This window comes from Bos javanicus, chromosome 19 (assembly GCF_032452875.1).
Source record: "Bos javanicus breed banteng chromosome 19, ARS-OSU_banteng_1.0, whole genome shotgun sequence".
Lineage (NCBI taxonomy): Eukaryota > Metazoa > Chordata > Mammalia > Artiodactyla > Bovidae > Bos > Bos javanicus.
In genome coordinates this window covers 25,393,593-25,411,273 of record NC_083886.1, presented here as the reverse complement: position 1 = coordinate 25,411,273, position 17,681 = coordinate 25,393,593, and the positions used below count along the sequence as shown (strand labels likewise).

Sequence of the window (17,681 nt, the reverse complement as noted above, 5' to 3'; positions counted from 1 at the left end):
TCTGATCCAGTGCATTCTATGCAGGGAAACAATGTTACTCTTAGTGAAGCCCTGGCTCTGCTTTTTCCATGGGCAATAGAGAGACATGGATTTTTTTTTAATCAACAGTTTATTATAAGATCTGAAACACTTAGCTCAATCTGGTTCTCTATTATGCACGTACATAAGAGGTACAGTATTCTTGCTTGGGAAACCCCATGGACGGAGGAGCCTGGCAGCTACAGTTCAAGAGGTCACAAAGAGTTGGATGCTACAGAGCATGCACACATGCCGTTAGAGCTACTGGTCAGTCCACCATGCCCAAAACAAGGGCAAGTGCAAGATGGGTGATTTTGCTGTAAAGAAAACTAATGGCATCTACTAGCAACCAATCCACAGGTCATGCTCAAAATTTTCATTCCAGAAGCAAGTAGCCGATACTATGAAAAGAATACATTATTTTAAAATAAGCCACTATTCAAAGTCTCATGTAAGGGCTTAAAGAGCAACAATGCTGCTAAGCCACCTCAGTCGTGTCCGACTCTGTGCGACCCCATAGACGGCAGCCCACTAGGCTCCTCTGTCCCTGGGATTCTCCAGGCAAGAACACTGGAGTGGGTTGCCATTTCCTTCTCCAATGCATGAAAGTGAAAAGTGAAAGTGAAGTCACTCAGTCATATCTGACTCAGAGACCCCACGGACTGCAGCCTACCAGGCTCCTCCATCCATGGGATTTTCCAGGCAAGAGTACTGGAGTGGGTTGCCATTGCCTTCTCCAAAGGGCAACAATACTAGCAAATAATACTAGCAATTTATTGACATAAAGATTTTTAATTTTATTCTTTGGACTATGTCCCCCACCTTGGAGAAAGGGATGGAGTTCCTGATACCCAAGTCATGGCTATCTTCTTTCTGACTCTTGCAATACCTTGGCTTGATTGTCATTATGTCTAGAAGTCTTGGAACCTGGGTGGTGTTTTTAAATGCTTTCTGGATATTTCTCTCCAAATACCAATAATTTTTCTATTTTGAAATCTGTTTGTTGGTTTGGGCGGATCCCTCAGAGTAAACTGGGGGATTTACATTTTAGTCTCACTGTATTCAAAGAGGAAGTTTGCTTTTATGTGAATTTATTTCCCCAAGTATTCTAACATTTTTCAACTGGGAGAAGATGGGAGGGACAAAGTTCTGGTGGTTTGGGCATCTCAGCCAAGAGCAGGGTAAAGACATGGAGGGATGAAGGAGGTCAGTGGGTGAGGTGTAAGTGACCCCGGGGAGTGGGAAAACCATCACCCAGACAGCTAGGAACTTACCATGGGGCTCTGAACATATATGGTTTAACATATTTATGTTGAATAAGTAGATTAGGTAGATTGAAACTTCCACTCCTGCGACATTTCCTTACAGAGACTCATGCAGCCAGAAGCTAGAACCAACAGGACAGCTGTAACTGAATTTATTTTACTGGGCTTAGTGGAAACAGAAAATCTACAGCCTATGGTCTTCGTACTCTTCCTCTTTGCCTACCTGGTCACTGTCGGGGGCAACCTCAGCATCCTGGCAGCCATCTTGGTGGAACCTAAACTCCACACCCCCATGTACTTCTTCTTGGGGAATCTATCGGCGCTGGACATTGGGTGCATCACCGTCACTGTTCCTGCCATGTTGGGCCGTCTCCTGTCCCACAAGCGCACAGTTCCCTATGCAGGCTGCCTCTCCCAGCTCTTCTTCTTCCACCTTCTGGCTGGGATGGACTGCTTCCTGTTGACAGCCATGGCCTATGATCGATTCTTGGCCATCTGCCGACCTCTCACCTACAGCACTCACATGAGCCAGACGGTCCAGAGGATACTAGTGGTTGTGTCCTGGGCTTGTGCCTTCACCAATGCACTGACCCACACTATTGCCCTAACCACCCTTAACTTCTGTGGTCCCTGTGAGGTCAATCACTTCTACTGTGACCTCCCACAGCTCTTCCAGCTCTCCTGCTCCAGCACTAGGCTCAATGAGCTGCTGCTCTTTGGCGTGGGTTTCATAATGGCAGGTACACCTGTGGTTCTCATCATCAGCTCCTACATCCACGTGGCAGCTGCGGTTCTACGAATCCGCTCAGCGGAGGGCAGGAAGAAAGCCTTCTCCACGTGTGGCTCCCACCTCACTGTGGTCTGCCTCTTCTTTGGGACCGGTGTATTCAACTACATGCGCCTGGGTTCAGAGGAGGCTTCAGACAAGGATAAGGGAGTTGGAGTTTTCAACACAGTTATCAATCCCATGCTGAACCCACTTATCTACAGCCTTAGAAACCCTGACGTTCAGGGTGCCCTGTGGCGGGTACTTGTAGGGAGGCGGTCACTGATATGAGGGGTGGTAGGGTCCGTCCTTTCTTGCCTTTTCTGGGTTGGGGGAAATTTTTAATGAGGGCAGTAACCTGGAAAAATGGTTCCTAACTATTTTCCTAGCTCTGGTGCCTGAAAATTTGTGTTGTGTGCTTGTTCTGCAAAGAAACCCTACAGAATTCATTCATTTATTTATACAATAGGTATTTATTCAATTCTTCTGTGACTTAGACATTCTTCCAGGGCACTGATGAACAAAATAGGAGTCTGAGCACTCACACAACTCACATTCTAATGAAGGGAGACAACATCATCAAGTATAAACAAGCATCCTACATGGTAGATCACATAGTGATATGTGCAGTAGAGAAGAAACAAGCACAATAGTGGGATATGAAGTTAGGTTCTGCCGAGAAAGTTCCCAGGGCAAGTTGTGACTTTGCTTTTGGCTGTGCTCACTTTCCAGGTAGAGTTGAGGACTTGGAGGTCTGGTAGGTCTTGCGTAGCAATGTCCTAACAGGGAAGGGTATTTGGTTAACCACAGTCTAAGTAACCAATAATACCAAGTTTTCTTCTGGTGGGTATGTGAGATTCCCTCTAGATCAGGGTGCAGAATGCTGTCCTAAATTGTGGGCTCAGTGCCAAGGATTATTCTACTTTATTATTTGCCTTTTGCCTCCCAGAAAATTACTTCCTTTTTTTCACAACCACACAAGAATCCCAGAGTATGTTTAGAGCACAGGTTGAGTCTACAGAAAGAAAGAGCCCACTAAATAAAAATGAAATTAAAGCATTTGTGATATATCTTAAGATCAAGAAAAGGAATATTCTGTCTCCATCCTCTACTGTCTTTCTTATTTGATGTCTCCTTCCTCATATAAATGATAAAGTCTTTGAAAGAGGCATTTGTACTATAATTTCCTTAGAATTTGCGATGTAGAATATCCAAAGTAACCTTCTCAAACATCTTGCTTTTCTCTCCCAAACCTCCTAGCTCAAAAAATATCCATAAATGTAGTCCCTAGGAGTGACACTTCTAACTTTATCTTAACATATCAGTACAGCTCCAACACAGAGAATTTCCTCACCTTGATGTTCATGCAGCATTCATCCATTATTGATTAGTAACTTTTTTTTCATCCTCCCTTGGAAAGACTGCTTACCCTGTCCTGGTAATTCTGATGTTTCTCTACTTTATCATTCCCATAACTGTCCATGGCTACACCTGGAGCTTGTCTTCTTTGTAATCTCTTCTGGAGTCAAGTAACTGGAAGGATAGGCTGAGATAAAAACAAGAAGAAAAGGCACGAGAGTGAGAAGTAAGAAAGGCTTGGGAGTGGAGGACTGAAGATGAAAATGAGGATATGTGGAGGGATGGGACAGCATGGTGAACAAAAGTAGTAAGAAAGAAAAATGGAAATTAGGAAAAGGACATGAGAGGATGGGAGGTGAGAAAGGATGAGAGAATTAAGGGTAACACACTAGACGCCTAAGGAATGCTGATGAGTTCAAGGATGGGTGTCGAGAAAATGAAGAATGAATAGGAGGGGAGATGAGAATACAATTCATCTATAGAATCACTTCCTATTAGCATATGGCCATGGAATAACTAGCACCTTTGATGTTACTGTTGGGCCCCACCCGTCCAACCAGGAAAAGAATAGTTTAAGTTTTGATGAAGGTGTAATGATACAAGGCAGTTTAGGTATTCCTCTTCTGCTTCCTCTGGCTAGGAGATGATCCTAGAAAGACAGGGGGCAGGACTGACAGATGAGAAGAGCGAGGGAAGATGTGTGTGCTGAGGCTTCATCCTCCATAACCCCACTGGGCCGTCAAAATCAAGAGCCTCCCTGCCTCTGGGTGCAGCGCCTGATGACAGTCTAAAGAACACAGATGAAATCAGTCTCTTTCCTGATACTCTTGGGTCTCCAGACACTTTGGGGTTAAAGAGAATGAGCTTCTCTCAAGGGGAAACATTCTTGAGAATGACAACCCTGAGTGTGGGCTGTAACCACCGCTCTGTGACCTTAGAAAGTGCTTCTCTATGGCTGGACTTGTTCCATAAAGAACTGGGACGAGATCATCTCTCCAGGGTTCTTCACATTAAATGACTTTTGATATAATTTTCTAGGTGACCTTTTTCATGAGGATGAGTCCAGAAAAGATTTTGAGAGCTTTACCACCACCACCTCCACCACTCTATCTACCCCATGACACTTAGCACTAATGTGTACATCCACTAAGTTATCACAGTGTCTGTTTACCACGTCCCTTTCATAAGGGGTTGTTATAAATAAATATCTTTAATTTTTACAAACTGAAGGTTGAGAAGTGGCAGTATTTTTATTTGGATCTTTAATTCCAGTTAAAACTGCAGTTGGATATCTTTTCACATATTAAGTGGCCAGTTGTATTTCTTCTTTAAGAAGTGCTGAAACTGGAGCCTATTATACAGAGTGAAGTAAGCCAGAAAGAGAAACACCAATACAGTATACTAACGCATATATATGGAATTTAGAAAGATGGTAACGATAACCCTGTATGCGAGACAGCAAAAGAGACACAGATGTATAGAACAGTCTTTTGGATTCTGTGGGAGAGAGAGAGGGTGGGATGATCTGGGAGAATGGCATTGAAGCATGTATAATATCATATAAGAAATGAATCGCCAGTCCAGGTTTAATGCAGGATACAGGATTCTTGGGGCTGGTGCACTGGGATGACCCAGAGCGATGGTACGGGGAGGGAGGAGGGAGGGGGGTTCATGATGGAGAACACATGTACACCCGTGGCGGATTCATGTTGATGTATGGCAAACCAATACAATATTGTAAAGTAATTAGCCTCCAATTAAAATAAATAAATTTAAATTAAAAAAATAAAATTACACTCTCTCTGCTCAAAAAAAAAAGAAGTGCTTTTTGACAGCTTGTGCCCTCTTTTCTGGAGAAGGCAATGGCAACCCAATCCAGTACTCTTGCCTGGAAACTCCCATGAATGGAGGAGCCTGGTCGGCTGCAGTCCATGGGATCGCTGAGAGTCAGACGTGACTGAGAGACTTCACTTCCACTTTTCACTTTCATGCATTGGAGAAGGCAATGACAACCAACTCCAGTATTCTTGCCTGGAAAATCCCATGGATGGAGGAGCCTGGTGGGCTGCAGTCCATGGGATCGCTGAGAGTCAGACGCGACTGAGAGACTTCACTTTCACTTTTCACTTTCATGCATTGGAGAAGGAAATGGCAACCCATTCCAGTGTTGTTGCCTGGAGAATCCCAGGGACGGGGGAGCCTGGTGGGTTGCCGTCTATGGGGTTGCACAGAGTCGGACACGACTGAAGGGATTTACAGCAGCAGCAGCCCTCTTTTCCATTTTGTTAGGAAATCGTAATTGGCCAATCTTCACAAACAATGAAACTCAGCTTTGAATCAGCTCAGGTCCAGATTGAACAAAAATGATCTAATCTTAGTGCCTAATAGATGCAAAAATAAATAATTTTTGGAGGAAGAAGATATCATCCAGAGCCACGCAAAGGAAACTTAATCTGAGCCATATACATAATTTAAAATTTTCTAGAAGCCTCATGGGACAAGACTGTTTCTGAGTCTGTAGCAGGGACCATTTTAAAGCTAAAGTAAGCAAGTGAAATGAATTTCAATGATTCATTTTCTTTTATTCATATATCTAAAACATTATAATCTCAACATATAATCAATATTATGAAATTATAACTGAGATATTTTACATTCTTATTTTTCATACTGTCCTTAGAATCATGTATATTTTAAACTTACAGAACCTCTCAATATGGATGCTAAATTTCATCAAAAATATTTGACCTGAGTCCTCTCGCAAGGCTACGATCAAGCCATCAGCCAGTGGTGTAACTGTCTCCAGGCCTGACTGAGGAAAGGAAAGCTTCCACATTCATTCACATGGTCATTGGTAGGACTCAGTTCCTTGCAGGTTAGGGGACTGAGGACCTCAGGACTTCACTGGCCTGAGGTTGGAGGCTGCCTCAGTTCCTTGACCCAAGGCATCTTAAAATGTGGTGCCTTCCTTCCTCAGAGCTAGAAAAGAACCATAAAGAAAGACTGAGAGAGAAAGCAAATAGGAGGTCCTCTGCTTGTGTGCCCTCAGTAACAACCATTTAGCAGCCATAAGCAGACACACGTACTGCTTCCCTGATAGCTCAGTTGGTAACGAATACCAATGCAGGAAGCTCTGGTTCAATTCCTGGGTCAGGAAGATCCGCTGGAGAAGGGATAGGCTACCCACTCCAGAATTCTTGGGCTTCCTTTGTGGCTCAGCTGGTAAAGAATCTGCCTGCAATGCGGAAGTCCTGGCTTCGATCCCTGGCTTGGGAAGATCCCCTGGAGATGGGAAAGGCTACCCACACCAGTATTCTGGCTTAGAGAATTCCATGGACTGTATAGTCCATGGGGTCGCAAAGAGTTGGACACAACTGAGCAACTTTCTCTTCACTTCACTTTATGCAGACAAAAGTGGGCTTCCCAGGTGGCGCTAGTGGTAAAGAATCCACCTGCCAAGACAAGAGACACAAGAGATGTGGGTTCAATCCCTGGGTCGGGAAGATCCCCTGGAGGAGGAAATGGCAACCCACTCTAGCATTCTTGCCTGCAGAATTCCATGGACAGAAGAGCCCGGTGGGCTATGGTCTATGGGGCTACAAAGAGTTGGACTTGATTGAGTACAATCACACACACACACATATGCCGACAAAAGTGACTTTGTGGGGATTTGGGATCCAGGTAGGAGACTGGAAACTTGGTGGAGCTCACGACCAAGGAGGGGGGCTTCCCTGGTGGCTCAGTGCTAAAGAACATGCCTGCCAATGCAGGAACCAACAGTTTGATCCCTGGTCCGGGAAGATCCCATATGCCTTGGAGCAACTAAGCCCAGGAACTGCCATTACTGAGCCCATGTGCCCCAACTACTGAAGTCCACATGCCCTAGAGTCTGTGTCCCACAAGTGAAGCCACCACAATTAGAAGCCCAGGCACTGAAATAAAGAGTAGCTCTCCCTTGCTGTAACTAGAGAAAAGACATCGCAACTTTCATAGAGGGAAAAGGGAAGTTAAGAGGGCTGTGGTCAACAAAGAATCTATGGCTTTTCATTGGATGAGTCCTTGCCAGGAAAGAAGAGTAGTCTTTCTTCCTCCAGACTGGCTCTGCTACAGTCACAGGGTGTGAGAGCTTGGCTATCTACTCCAAATACAGATACTCCCCCCTATACCATTTACCCAGTGATCTTACCTTGCCTTGCTCTACTCACTCTTCGACTCATCAGTTCAGTTCAGTCGCTCAGTCGTGTCCGATCTTTGCAACCCATGAATCGCAGCATGCCAGGCCTCCCTGTCCATCACCAACTCCCGGAGTTCACTCAGACTCACATCCATCGAGTCAGTGATGCCATCCTGCCATCTCATCCTCTGTCGTCACCTTCTCCTCCTGCCCCCAATCTTCCCAGCATCAGAGTCTTTTCCAAGGAGTCAACTCTTCGCATGAGTGGCCAAAGTATTGGAGTTTCAGCTTTAGCATCATTCCTTCCAAAGAAATCCCAGGGCTGATCTCCTTCAGAATGGGCTGGTTGGATCTCCCTGCAGTCCAAGGAACTCTCAAGAGCCTTCTCCAACACCACAGTTCAAAAGCATCAATTCTTTGGCACTCAGTCTTCTTCACAGTCCAACTCGCACATCCATACATGACCACAGGAAAAACCATAACCTTGACTAGATGGACCTTTGTTGGCAAAGTAATGTCTCTGCTTTTGAATATGCTATCTAGGTTGGTCATAACTTTCCTTCCAAGGAGTAAGCGTCTTTTAATTTCATGGCTGCAGTCACCATCTGCAGTGATTTTGGAGCCCAGAAAAATAAAGTCTGACACTGTTTCCACTGTTTTCCCACCTATTTCCCATGAAGTGATGGGACTGGATGCCATGATCTTCGTTTTCTGAATGTTGAGCTTTAAGCCAACTTTTTCACTCTCCTCTTTCGCTTTCATCAAGAGGCCATTTAGTTCCTCTTCACTTTCTGCCATAAGGGTGGTGTGATCTGCATATCTGAGGTTATTGATATTTCTCCTGGCAATCTTGATTCCAGCTTGTGCTTTTTCCAGTCCAGCGTTTCTCATGATGTACTCTGCATATAAGTTAAAGAAGCAGGGTGACAATATACAGCCTTGATGTACTCATCAGCATCCTTAATTCTTGGCTCAGCTTTTACCATCTCAAGGAGGCCCTCCCTGAATTCCCCAGCACTAACAAGCCAGGCGAGTCTTCCTCCTCCTTCTCCCCAACCCACATGCTCAGAGCATGACCACTGCCTTCATACACAGAAATAAGGTAGCCTCCCTCCTTGGTCCTTTATTAACTCCTGATTCATGTTTGTAAAACAGTCTAAGCCACTAATAGGCATTCAGTCATTATCAGTGGAACGAACTGAACCTCAGATCAAGTCAACTCTCCCTGTCTCTCCAAGTCTAAGTCAGTGCTGGCTCTGCTGATTCATCTGTAAAGGACTGCTCCCTCTTTCACACTCCCAGAGTCCAGGGGACTCATCTTCTTATCAGTAACTTCTCCTTTTCTATCCATTCCACTTGACACTAGGCTTGTAGAACCAAGTAGAGATAGGGTCTCACAATTACCTCCCCCACTTCTGCTTCCACCACGAATCCTGTCCATGAGCATGTGCTGATCACGCTTGAACATTTTGCTTGGAGTGCAGGGTAGAGTGGTTGCAAGGAGAGGTGGGACCATGGAGTGAGGAGCTGGCATAACACAGGATAGGGTGGGGTGTTCAGAGATGAGGTCTCTCCACAGGGAAAAGGAAAATAGGAGAAAGCCACAGTCAGTATTGCTTTGAGGTCTGAGAGAGCAACGCTGATGTGGCTGAGGAGGGTGTGGGTGAGACCATAGAGGACAGAGAGCACCCAACACAAGATGAGGAGTGAAACACAGAGCCTGCGGAATGGATATCCTCACCCAGGACATCTTCAGTGGGGGTAATGCAGTTGTCTCCAATTGGCTCACAGGAGCAGGTCCCCAAGAGCATGTCAGAGCTCAAGACCAAGAGTGTGCTAGAGGGTCCCCTCTCCAGGCCACAACTGGGTATATTATGAAAGACTGGGATGGTGGCACTGTGGCCCTATGGTCAGACAAGTTGAAGACTTTGATCCTGCAAAATTTTAGTATTAGTGTTAACATGACCTTATTTATTGCCAAGGTTGATGAGGTCTGGGGACACTGGTTACACATAGGTGTATTTTCTTCATCACAGAAGTATGAGCTCATTTTGAGCAAGATCTATGCTCTCATGGGGCTTCCCAGGCGGCTCAGTGATAAAGAATCCAGCTGCCAGTGCAGGAGACTCAGGTTCAGTCCCTGGGTCGGGAAAATTCCCTGAAGAAGGAAATGGCAACCTGCTCCAGTGTTCTTGCCTGGCAAGTTCCATGGACAGAGGACCCTAGCAGGTGACAGTCCATGGGGTCGTAAAAGGGTCAGACATGACTTAGTGACTAAACAACGAGTGTGCCCTCATCACTCCTGTATCCTCCATAGGATAACACCTCGTGCATGAATTGAAGCAATCTCCACTTCAATGCCCAGATTACCTCATGCCAACCTCTGGAAGTCTTTCCCTAAGAGGAGTCTTCCCAGTGCCCCATGCATGGCCTTCATCCTCAGGCTATAGATGAAAGGGTTCATCATGGGGGTCACCACAGCATACATCAGTGGGGCTACTGAGTCCTTCTTGGAGTGGGTTTTGAGGGGCTGCAGATATACCATACCAAGTGTCCCACAGAAGAGGGAGACCACAGCCAAGTGGGAGGCATGGGTGGAAAAAGCTTTGTTTCCCAGATGCTGAAGGTATCTGGAGGATGGCTCTGACAATCCAGACATAGGACGTGGTCATGAACCCTAAAGGGGTGAGGAAGATGAAGCAGCCTGTGACAATCAACACTGTGTGAGTGATGTGAATGTTAGAACAAGCGAGCCTCAGTAGGACGTCCATCTCACAGAAGATGTAGCGGATCCTCCAGGACCTCAGAAGGTCACCTTGGTCATGAGGAGGGTGTGAATGAGGCCACAGAGGACAGAGAGGGCCCAACACAAGGTGACGAGTGAAATGAGAGCCCAGGGCTCATGGCTGTGGTGTAGTGGAGGGGACGGCAGATGGCCACACGGCGGTCATATGCCATCGTGGCCAGGATGAGGTTGTCCAGAGCCACCAAGGAGACCAGGAAATAGAGCTGAGTCACACACCCTCCTTATGAGATGGCTTTGTTCTGAGACTGAAGGTTTACCACCATCTTGGGGATTCTCTTGGTGATGAAGAAGAGGTCTGTGAAGCAGAGGTTGGCCAGGAAGAAGTACATGGGAGTGTGTAGGAGGAAGTCAGAGCAGATGGCCAGAATGATGAGCACATTTCCCACCACTGTGACCAGGTACATGAACAGGAACATCCAAAACAGGACCCGCTGCTGCTCAGGATTCTGTGAGATCCCCAGGAGGAGGAACTCTGAGACTCCACTCTGGTTGTCTCCATGCATTTCTCCAACTGTCTGCAACATCAGCACCAACAAACGTTTGTTAACTAAGTTACTTTTATTAAACAAGGACATTCACATACACAAGATCAACTATTCTCTTGGCATTAAAATATCTTGAACTAAATTTTATAATATTTTAGAGGCTGAGGATCTAAGATGGCGGAAGAGTAGGACGGGGAGAACACTTTCTCCCCACAAATTCATCAAAAAAACATTTAAACGCCGTGTAAATTCCACAAAACAACTTCTGAAACCTGGCAGAGGACATCAGGCACCCAGAAAAGCAACCCAAGTCTTCGAAAGAAGAGAGAAGAAATACAGCTCCACTCACCAGAACACCGACACAAGCTTCCCTAACCAAGAAACCTTGACAAGCCACCTGTACAAACCCACACAGAGCGAGGAAACGCCACAATAAATAGAACTCCACAAACTGCCAGAATACAGAAAGGACACCCCAAACTCAGCAATTTAAACAAGATGAAGAGACAGAGGAATACCCAGCAGATAAAGGAACAGGATAAATGCCCACCAAACCAAACAAAAGAGGAAGAGATAGGGAATCTACCTGATAAAGAATTCCGAATAATGATAGTGAAATTGATCCAAAATCTTGAAATCAAAATGGAATCACAGATAAATAGCTTGGAGACAAAGATTGAGAAGATGCAAGAAAGGTTTAACAAGGACCTAGAAGAAATAAAAGAAAGTCAATATAAAATCAATAATGCAATAAATGAAATTAAAAACACTCTGGAGGCAACAAATAGTAGAATAACAAAGGCAGAAGATAGGATAGTGAATTAGAAGATAGAATGGTAGAAATAAATGAATCAGAGAGGATAAAAGAAAAACAAATTAAAAGAAATGAGGACAATCTCAGAGACCTCCAGGACAATATGAAACGCTACAACATTCGAATCATAGGGGTCCCAGAAGAAGAAGACAAAAAGAAAGACCATGAGAAAATACTTGAGGAGATAATAGTTGAAAACTTCCCTAAAATGGGGAAGGAAATAATCACCCAAGTCCAAGAAACCCAGAGAGTCCCAAACAGGATAAACCCAAGGCGAAACACCCCAAGACACATATTAATCAAATTAACAAAGATCAAACACAAAGAACAAATATTAAAAGCAGCAAGGGAAAAACAACAAATAACACACAAGGGAATTCCCATAAGGATAACAGCTGGTCTTTCAATAGAAACTCTTCAAGCCAGGAGGGAATGGCAAGACATACTTAAAGTGATGAAAGAAAATAACCTACAGCCCAGATTATTGTACCCAGCAAGGATCTCATTCAAATATGAAGGAGAAATCAAAAGCTTTACAGACAAGCAAAAGCTGAGAGAATTCAGCACCACCAAACCAGCTCTCCAACAAATACTAAAGGATATTCTCTAGACAGGAAACACAGAAACGGTGTATAAATCGAACCCAAAAGAATTAAGTAAATGGCAACGGGATCATACTTATCAGTAATTACCTTAAACGTAAATGGGTTGAATGCCCCAACCAAAAGACAAAGACTGGCTGAATGGATACAAAAACAAGACCCCTACATATGTTGTCTACAAGAGACCCACCTCAAAACAGGGGACACATACAGACTGAAAGTGAAGGGCTGGAAAAAGATTTTCCATGCAAATAGGGACCAAAAGAAAGCAGGAGTAGCAATACTTATATCAGATAAAATAGACTTTAAAACTAAGGGTGTGAAAAGAGACAAAGATGGTCACTACATAATGATCAAAGGATCAATCCAAGAAGAAGATATAACAATTATAAATATATATGCACTCAACATGGGAGCACCACAATATATAAGACAAACGCTAACAAGTATGAAAGGAGAAATTAACAATAACACAATAATAGTGGGAGACTTTAATACCCCACTCACACCTATGGATAGATCAACTAAACAGAAAATTAACAAGGAAACACAAACTTTAAACGATACAATAGACCAGTTAGACCTAATTGATATCTATAGGACATTTCATCCCAAAACAGTGAATTTCACCTTTTTCTCAAGCGCACATGGAACCTTCTCCAGGATAGATCACATCCTGGGCCATAAATCTAGCCTTGGTAAATTAAAAAAAATAGAAATCATTCCAAGCATCTTTTCTGACCACAGTGCAGTAAGATTAGATCTCAGTTACAGGAAAAAAACTATTAAAAATTCCAACATATGGAGGATGAACAACACCCTGCTGAATAACCAACAAATCACAGAAGAAATCAAAAAAGAAATCAAAATTTACATAGAAACTAATGAAAATGAAAACACAACAACTCAAAACCTGTGGGACACTTGAAAAGCAGTCCTAAGGGGAAAGTTCATAGCAATACAGGCATACCTAAAGAAACAAGAAAAAACTCAAATAAATAACCTAACCCTACACCTAAAGCAACTAGAAAAGGAAGAAATGAAGAATCCCAGGGTTAGTAGAAGGAAAGAAATCTTAAAAATTAGGGCAGAAATAAATGCAAAAGAAACAAAAGAGACCATAGCAAAAATCAACAAAGCCAAAAGCTGGTTCTTTGAAAGGATAAATAAAATTGACAAACCATTAGCCAGACTCATCAAGAAACAAAGGGAGAAAAATCAAATCAATAAAATTAGAAATGAAAGTGGAGAGATCACAACAGACAACACAGAAATACAAAGGATCATAAGAGACTACTATCAACAATTACATGCCAATAAAATGGACAACGTGGAAGAAATGGACAAATTCTTAGAAAAGTACAACTTTCCAAAACTCGACCAGGAAGAAATCGAAAATCTTAACAGACCCATCACAAGCACGGAAATTGAAACTGTAATAAAAAATCTTTCAGCAAACAAAAGCCCAGGTCCAGACGGCTTCACAGCTGAATTCTACCAAAAATTTAGAGAAGAGCTAACACCTATCCTGCTCAAACTCCTCCAGAAAATTGCAGAAGAAGGTAAACTTCCAAACTCATTCTATGAGGCTACCATCACCCTAATACGAAAACCTGACAAGGATCCCACAAAAAAAGAAAACTACAGGCCAATATCACTGATGAACATAGATGCAAAAATCCTTAATAAAATTCTAGCAATCAGAATCCAACAATACATTAAAAATTTCATACACCATGACCAAGTGGGCTTTATCCCAGGGATGCAAGAATTCTTCAATATCCGCAAATCAATCAATGTTATACACCACATTAACAAATTGAAAAACAAAAACCATATGATTATCTCAATAGATTCAGAGAAAGCCTTTGACAAAATTCAACATCCATTTATGATAAGAACTCTCCAGAAAGCAGGAATAGAAGGAACATACCTCAACATAATAAAAGCTATATATGACAAACCCACAGCAAACATTATCCTCAATGGTGAAAAATTGAAAGCATTCCCTCTGAAGTCAGGAATAAGACAAGGGTGCCCACTTTCACCATTACTATTCAACATAGTTTTGGAAGTTTTGGCCACAGCAATCAGAACAGAATAAGAAATAAAAGGAATCCAAATTGGAAAAGAAGAAGTAAAACTCTCACTATTTGCAGATGACATGATCCTTTACATAGAAAACCCTAAAGACTCCACCAGAAAATTACCAGAACTAATAAATGATTATAGTAAAGTTGCAGGATATAAAATCAACACACAGAAATCCCTTGCATTCCTATACACTAATAATGAGAAAACTGAAAGAGAAATTAAGGAAACAATTCCATTCACCATTGCAACAGAAAGAATAAAATACTTAGGAATATATCTACCTAAAGAAACCAAAGACCTATATATAGAAAACTATAAAACACTGGTGAAAGAAATCAAAGAGGACACTAATAGATGGAGAAATATACCATGTTCATGGATTGGAAGAATCAATATAGTGAAAATGAGTATATTACCCAAAGCAATTTATAGGTTCAATGCAATCCCTATCAAGCTACCAACGGTATTCTTCACAGAGCTAGAACAAATAATTTCACAATTTGTATGGAAATACAAAAAACCTCGAATAGCCAAAGCTATCTTGAGAAAGAAGAATGGAACTGGAGGAATCAACCTGCCTGACTTCAGGCTCTACTACAAAGCCACAGTTATCAAGACAGTATGGTACTGGCACAAAGACAGAAATATTGATCAATGGAACAAAATAGAAAGCCCAGAGATAAATCCACGCACATATGGACACCTTATCTTTGACAAAGGAGGCAAGAAGATACAATGGATTAAAGACAATCTCTTTAACAAGTGGTGCTGGGAAAACTGGTCAACCACTTGTAAAAGAATGAAACTAGACCACCTTCTAGCACCATACACAAAAATAAACTCAAAATGGATTAAAGATCTCAGTGTAAGACCAGAAACTATAAAACTCCTAGAGGAGAACATAGGCAAAACACTCTCTGACATACATCACAGCAGGATCCTCTATGACCCACCTCCCAGAACATTGGGAATAAGAGCAAAAATAAACAAATGGGACCTAGTTAAACTTAAAAGCTTCTGCATAACAAAGGAAACTATTAGCAAGGTGAAAAGGCAGCCTTCAGAATGGGAGAAAATAATAGCAAATGAAGCAGAGGACAAACAACTAATCTCAAAAATATACAAGCAACTCCTACAGCTCAACTCCAGAAAAATAAATGACCCAATCAAAAAATGGGCCAAAGAACTAAATAGACATTTCTCCAAAGAAGACATACAGATGGCTAACAAACACATGAAAAGATGCTCAACATCACTCATTATCAGAGAAATGCAAATCAAAACCACTATGAGGTACCATTTCACGCCAGTCAGAATGGCTGCAATCCATAAGTCTACAAGCAATAAATGCTGGAGAGGGTGTGGAGAGAAGGGAACTCTCTTGCACTGTTGGTGGGAATGCAAACTAGCACAGCCACTATGGAGAACAGTGTGGAGATTCCTTAAAAAACTGGAAATAGAACTGCCTTATGATCCAGCAATCCCACTGCTGGGCATACACACTGAGGAAACCAGAAGGGAAAGAGACACGTGTGCCCCACTGTTCATCACAGCACTGTTTATAATAGCCAGGACATGGAAGCAACCTAGATGCCCATCAGCAGATGAATGGATAAGAAAGCTGTGGTACATATACACAATGGAGTATTACTCAGCCATTAAAAAGAATACATTTGAATCAGTTCTAATGAGATGGATGAAACTGGAACCTATCATACAGAGTGAAGTAAGCTAGAAAGAAAAACACCAATACCATATACTAACACATATATATGGAATTTAGAAAGATGGAAACAATAACCATGTGTACGATACAGCAAAAGAGACACCGATGTATAGATCAGTCTTATGGACTCTGTGGGAGAGGGAGAGGGTGCGGAGATTTGGGAAAATAGCATTGAAACATGTATAATATCATGTATGAAATGAGTCGCCAGTCCAGGTTCGATGCACAATACTGGATGCTTGGGGCTGGTGCACTGGGACGACCCAGAGGGAGGGGAGGGCAGGGAGGAGGGTGGAGGGTTCAGGATGGGGAACCTGTGGCAGATTCATTTCGATATTTGGCAAAACTAATACAATATTGTAAAGTTTAAAAATAAAAATAAAAAATAAAATGTAAAAAAAAATTTATAATATTTTAATACAGCTTTTCAACAAAGTAATAACAGGCATAAACATATAGCATGGACAATGTGTAACTTCTAGTCATTCCAGCAACAATTTCTCAGTTCAGTTCACTTCAGTCACTCAGTCGTGTCCGACTCTTTGTGACCCCATGGACTGCAGCACACCAGCCTTTCCTGTCCATCACCAACCTCCAGAGCTTACTAAAACTCATATCCATCGAGTCCGTGCTGCCATCCAGCCATCTCATCCTCTGTCATCCCCTTCTCCTCCTGCCCCCGATCCCTCCCAGCATCAGAGTCTTTTCCAATGGGTCAAATCTTCGCATGAGGTGGCCAAAGTACTGGAGTTTCAGCTTTAGCATCATTCCTTCCAAAGAACACCCAGGACTGATCTCCTTTAGAATGGACTGGTTGGATCTCCTTGCAGTCCAAGGGACTCTCAAGAGTCTTCTCCAACACCACAGTTCAAAAGCATCAATTCTTCGGCACTCAGCTTTCTTCACAGTCCAACTCTCACATCCATACATGACTACTGGAAAAACCATAGGCTTGACTAGCCTGATATTACAGATATATAATAGCAGAAAAGAAGAAGAGTTTCCCTCACTCATATTCCTCCCTTAGAAACAATAATTTGGACAAAAAGTGCCTTTGTGGGAGTTTGAGATCTAGATAAGAGATTATGAGACCCTAGTGGAATCAAGTTCAAAGAGGGCTCTTTTGAGAAGACAAGACTGTGCCCAGCTGGCAGACTTGCAGACAGAAGTCCTATATTCAGGCCTGGAAAAAGCCCTGTGGGTTCAGCTACAGCCCCTCTTGGCCTTGATTCTGTCACCAACAACATCTGTCAAGAAACCTAGCATTAGTCAGGCCCACTTGTGCCCTAGATAATGAGCACATCAACCTCAGCCCTGGCCGTGGATGCTGAACTGGCCCATGGCCCATTCCTAGGCCCTCTCAGCTGCCAGTTCTGCCCACTCAGGGTCAAGGCAGGTAATGCCCATCCATGCCCCTGAGACACACTGTCCAAACTTGGTCCAAAGCAGACGCTGACACAGTCTTGTAACTTGGCTCCAGCACCTTGTAGGCATAGGTCAAGAACACACCTGCTTGTCCAGGGACCCATCAGAAAACACAGTCTTCTGTGCTCTCAGAGGCAGGCCCACTGA

General features: G+C 43.1%; 1 protein-coding gene and 1 pseudogene across 1 annotated transcript; one reads left to right on the top strand and one right to left on the bottom strand.

Annotated features, from left to right (window-relative positions):
* The first annotated feature begins 1,380 nt into the window (after positions 1 to 1,380).
* On the top strand, positions 1,381 to 2,340 carry LOC133231461 (olfactory receptor 3A2-like). Its single transcript, XM_061389862.1, has one exon. It carries the CDS (start codon positions 1,393 to 1,395, stop codon positions 2,338 to 2,340), a length of 948 nt encoding a protein of 315 aa, XP_061245846.1. The 5' UTR covers positions 1,381 to 1,392.
* Positions 2,341 to 9,953: 7,613 nt separating this feature from the next.
* Positions 9,954 to 10,930, bottom strand: LOC133231460 (olfactory receptor 1D2-like; annotated as a pseudogene).
* Between the last annotated feature and the right edge of the window lie 6,751 nt (positions 10,931 to 17,681).

Bases quoted from the DNA above. Each gene is read 5' to 3' on its own strand.
- LOC133231461 (XM_061389862.1), top strand. From the start codon at position 1,393: ATGCAGCCAGAAGCTAGAACCAACAGGACAGCTGTAACTGAATTTATT.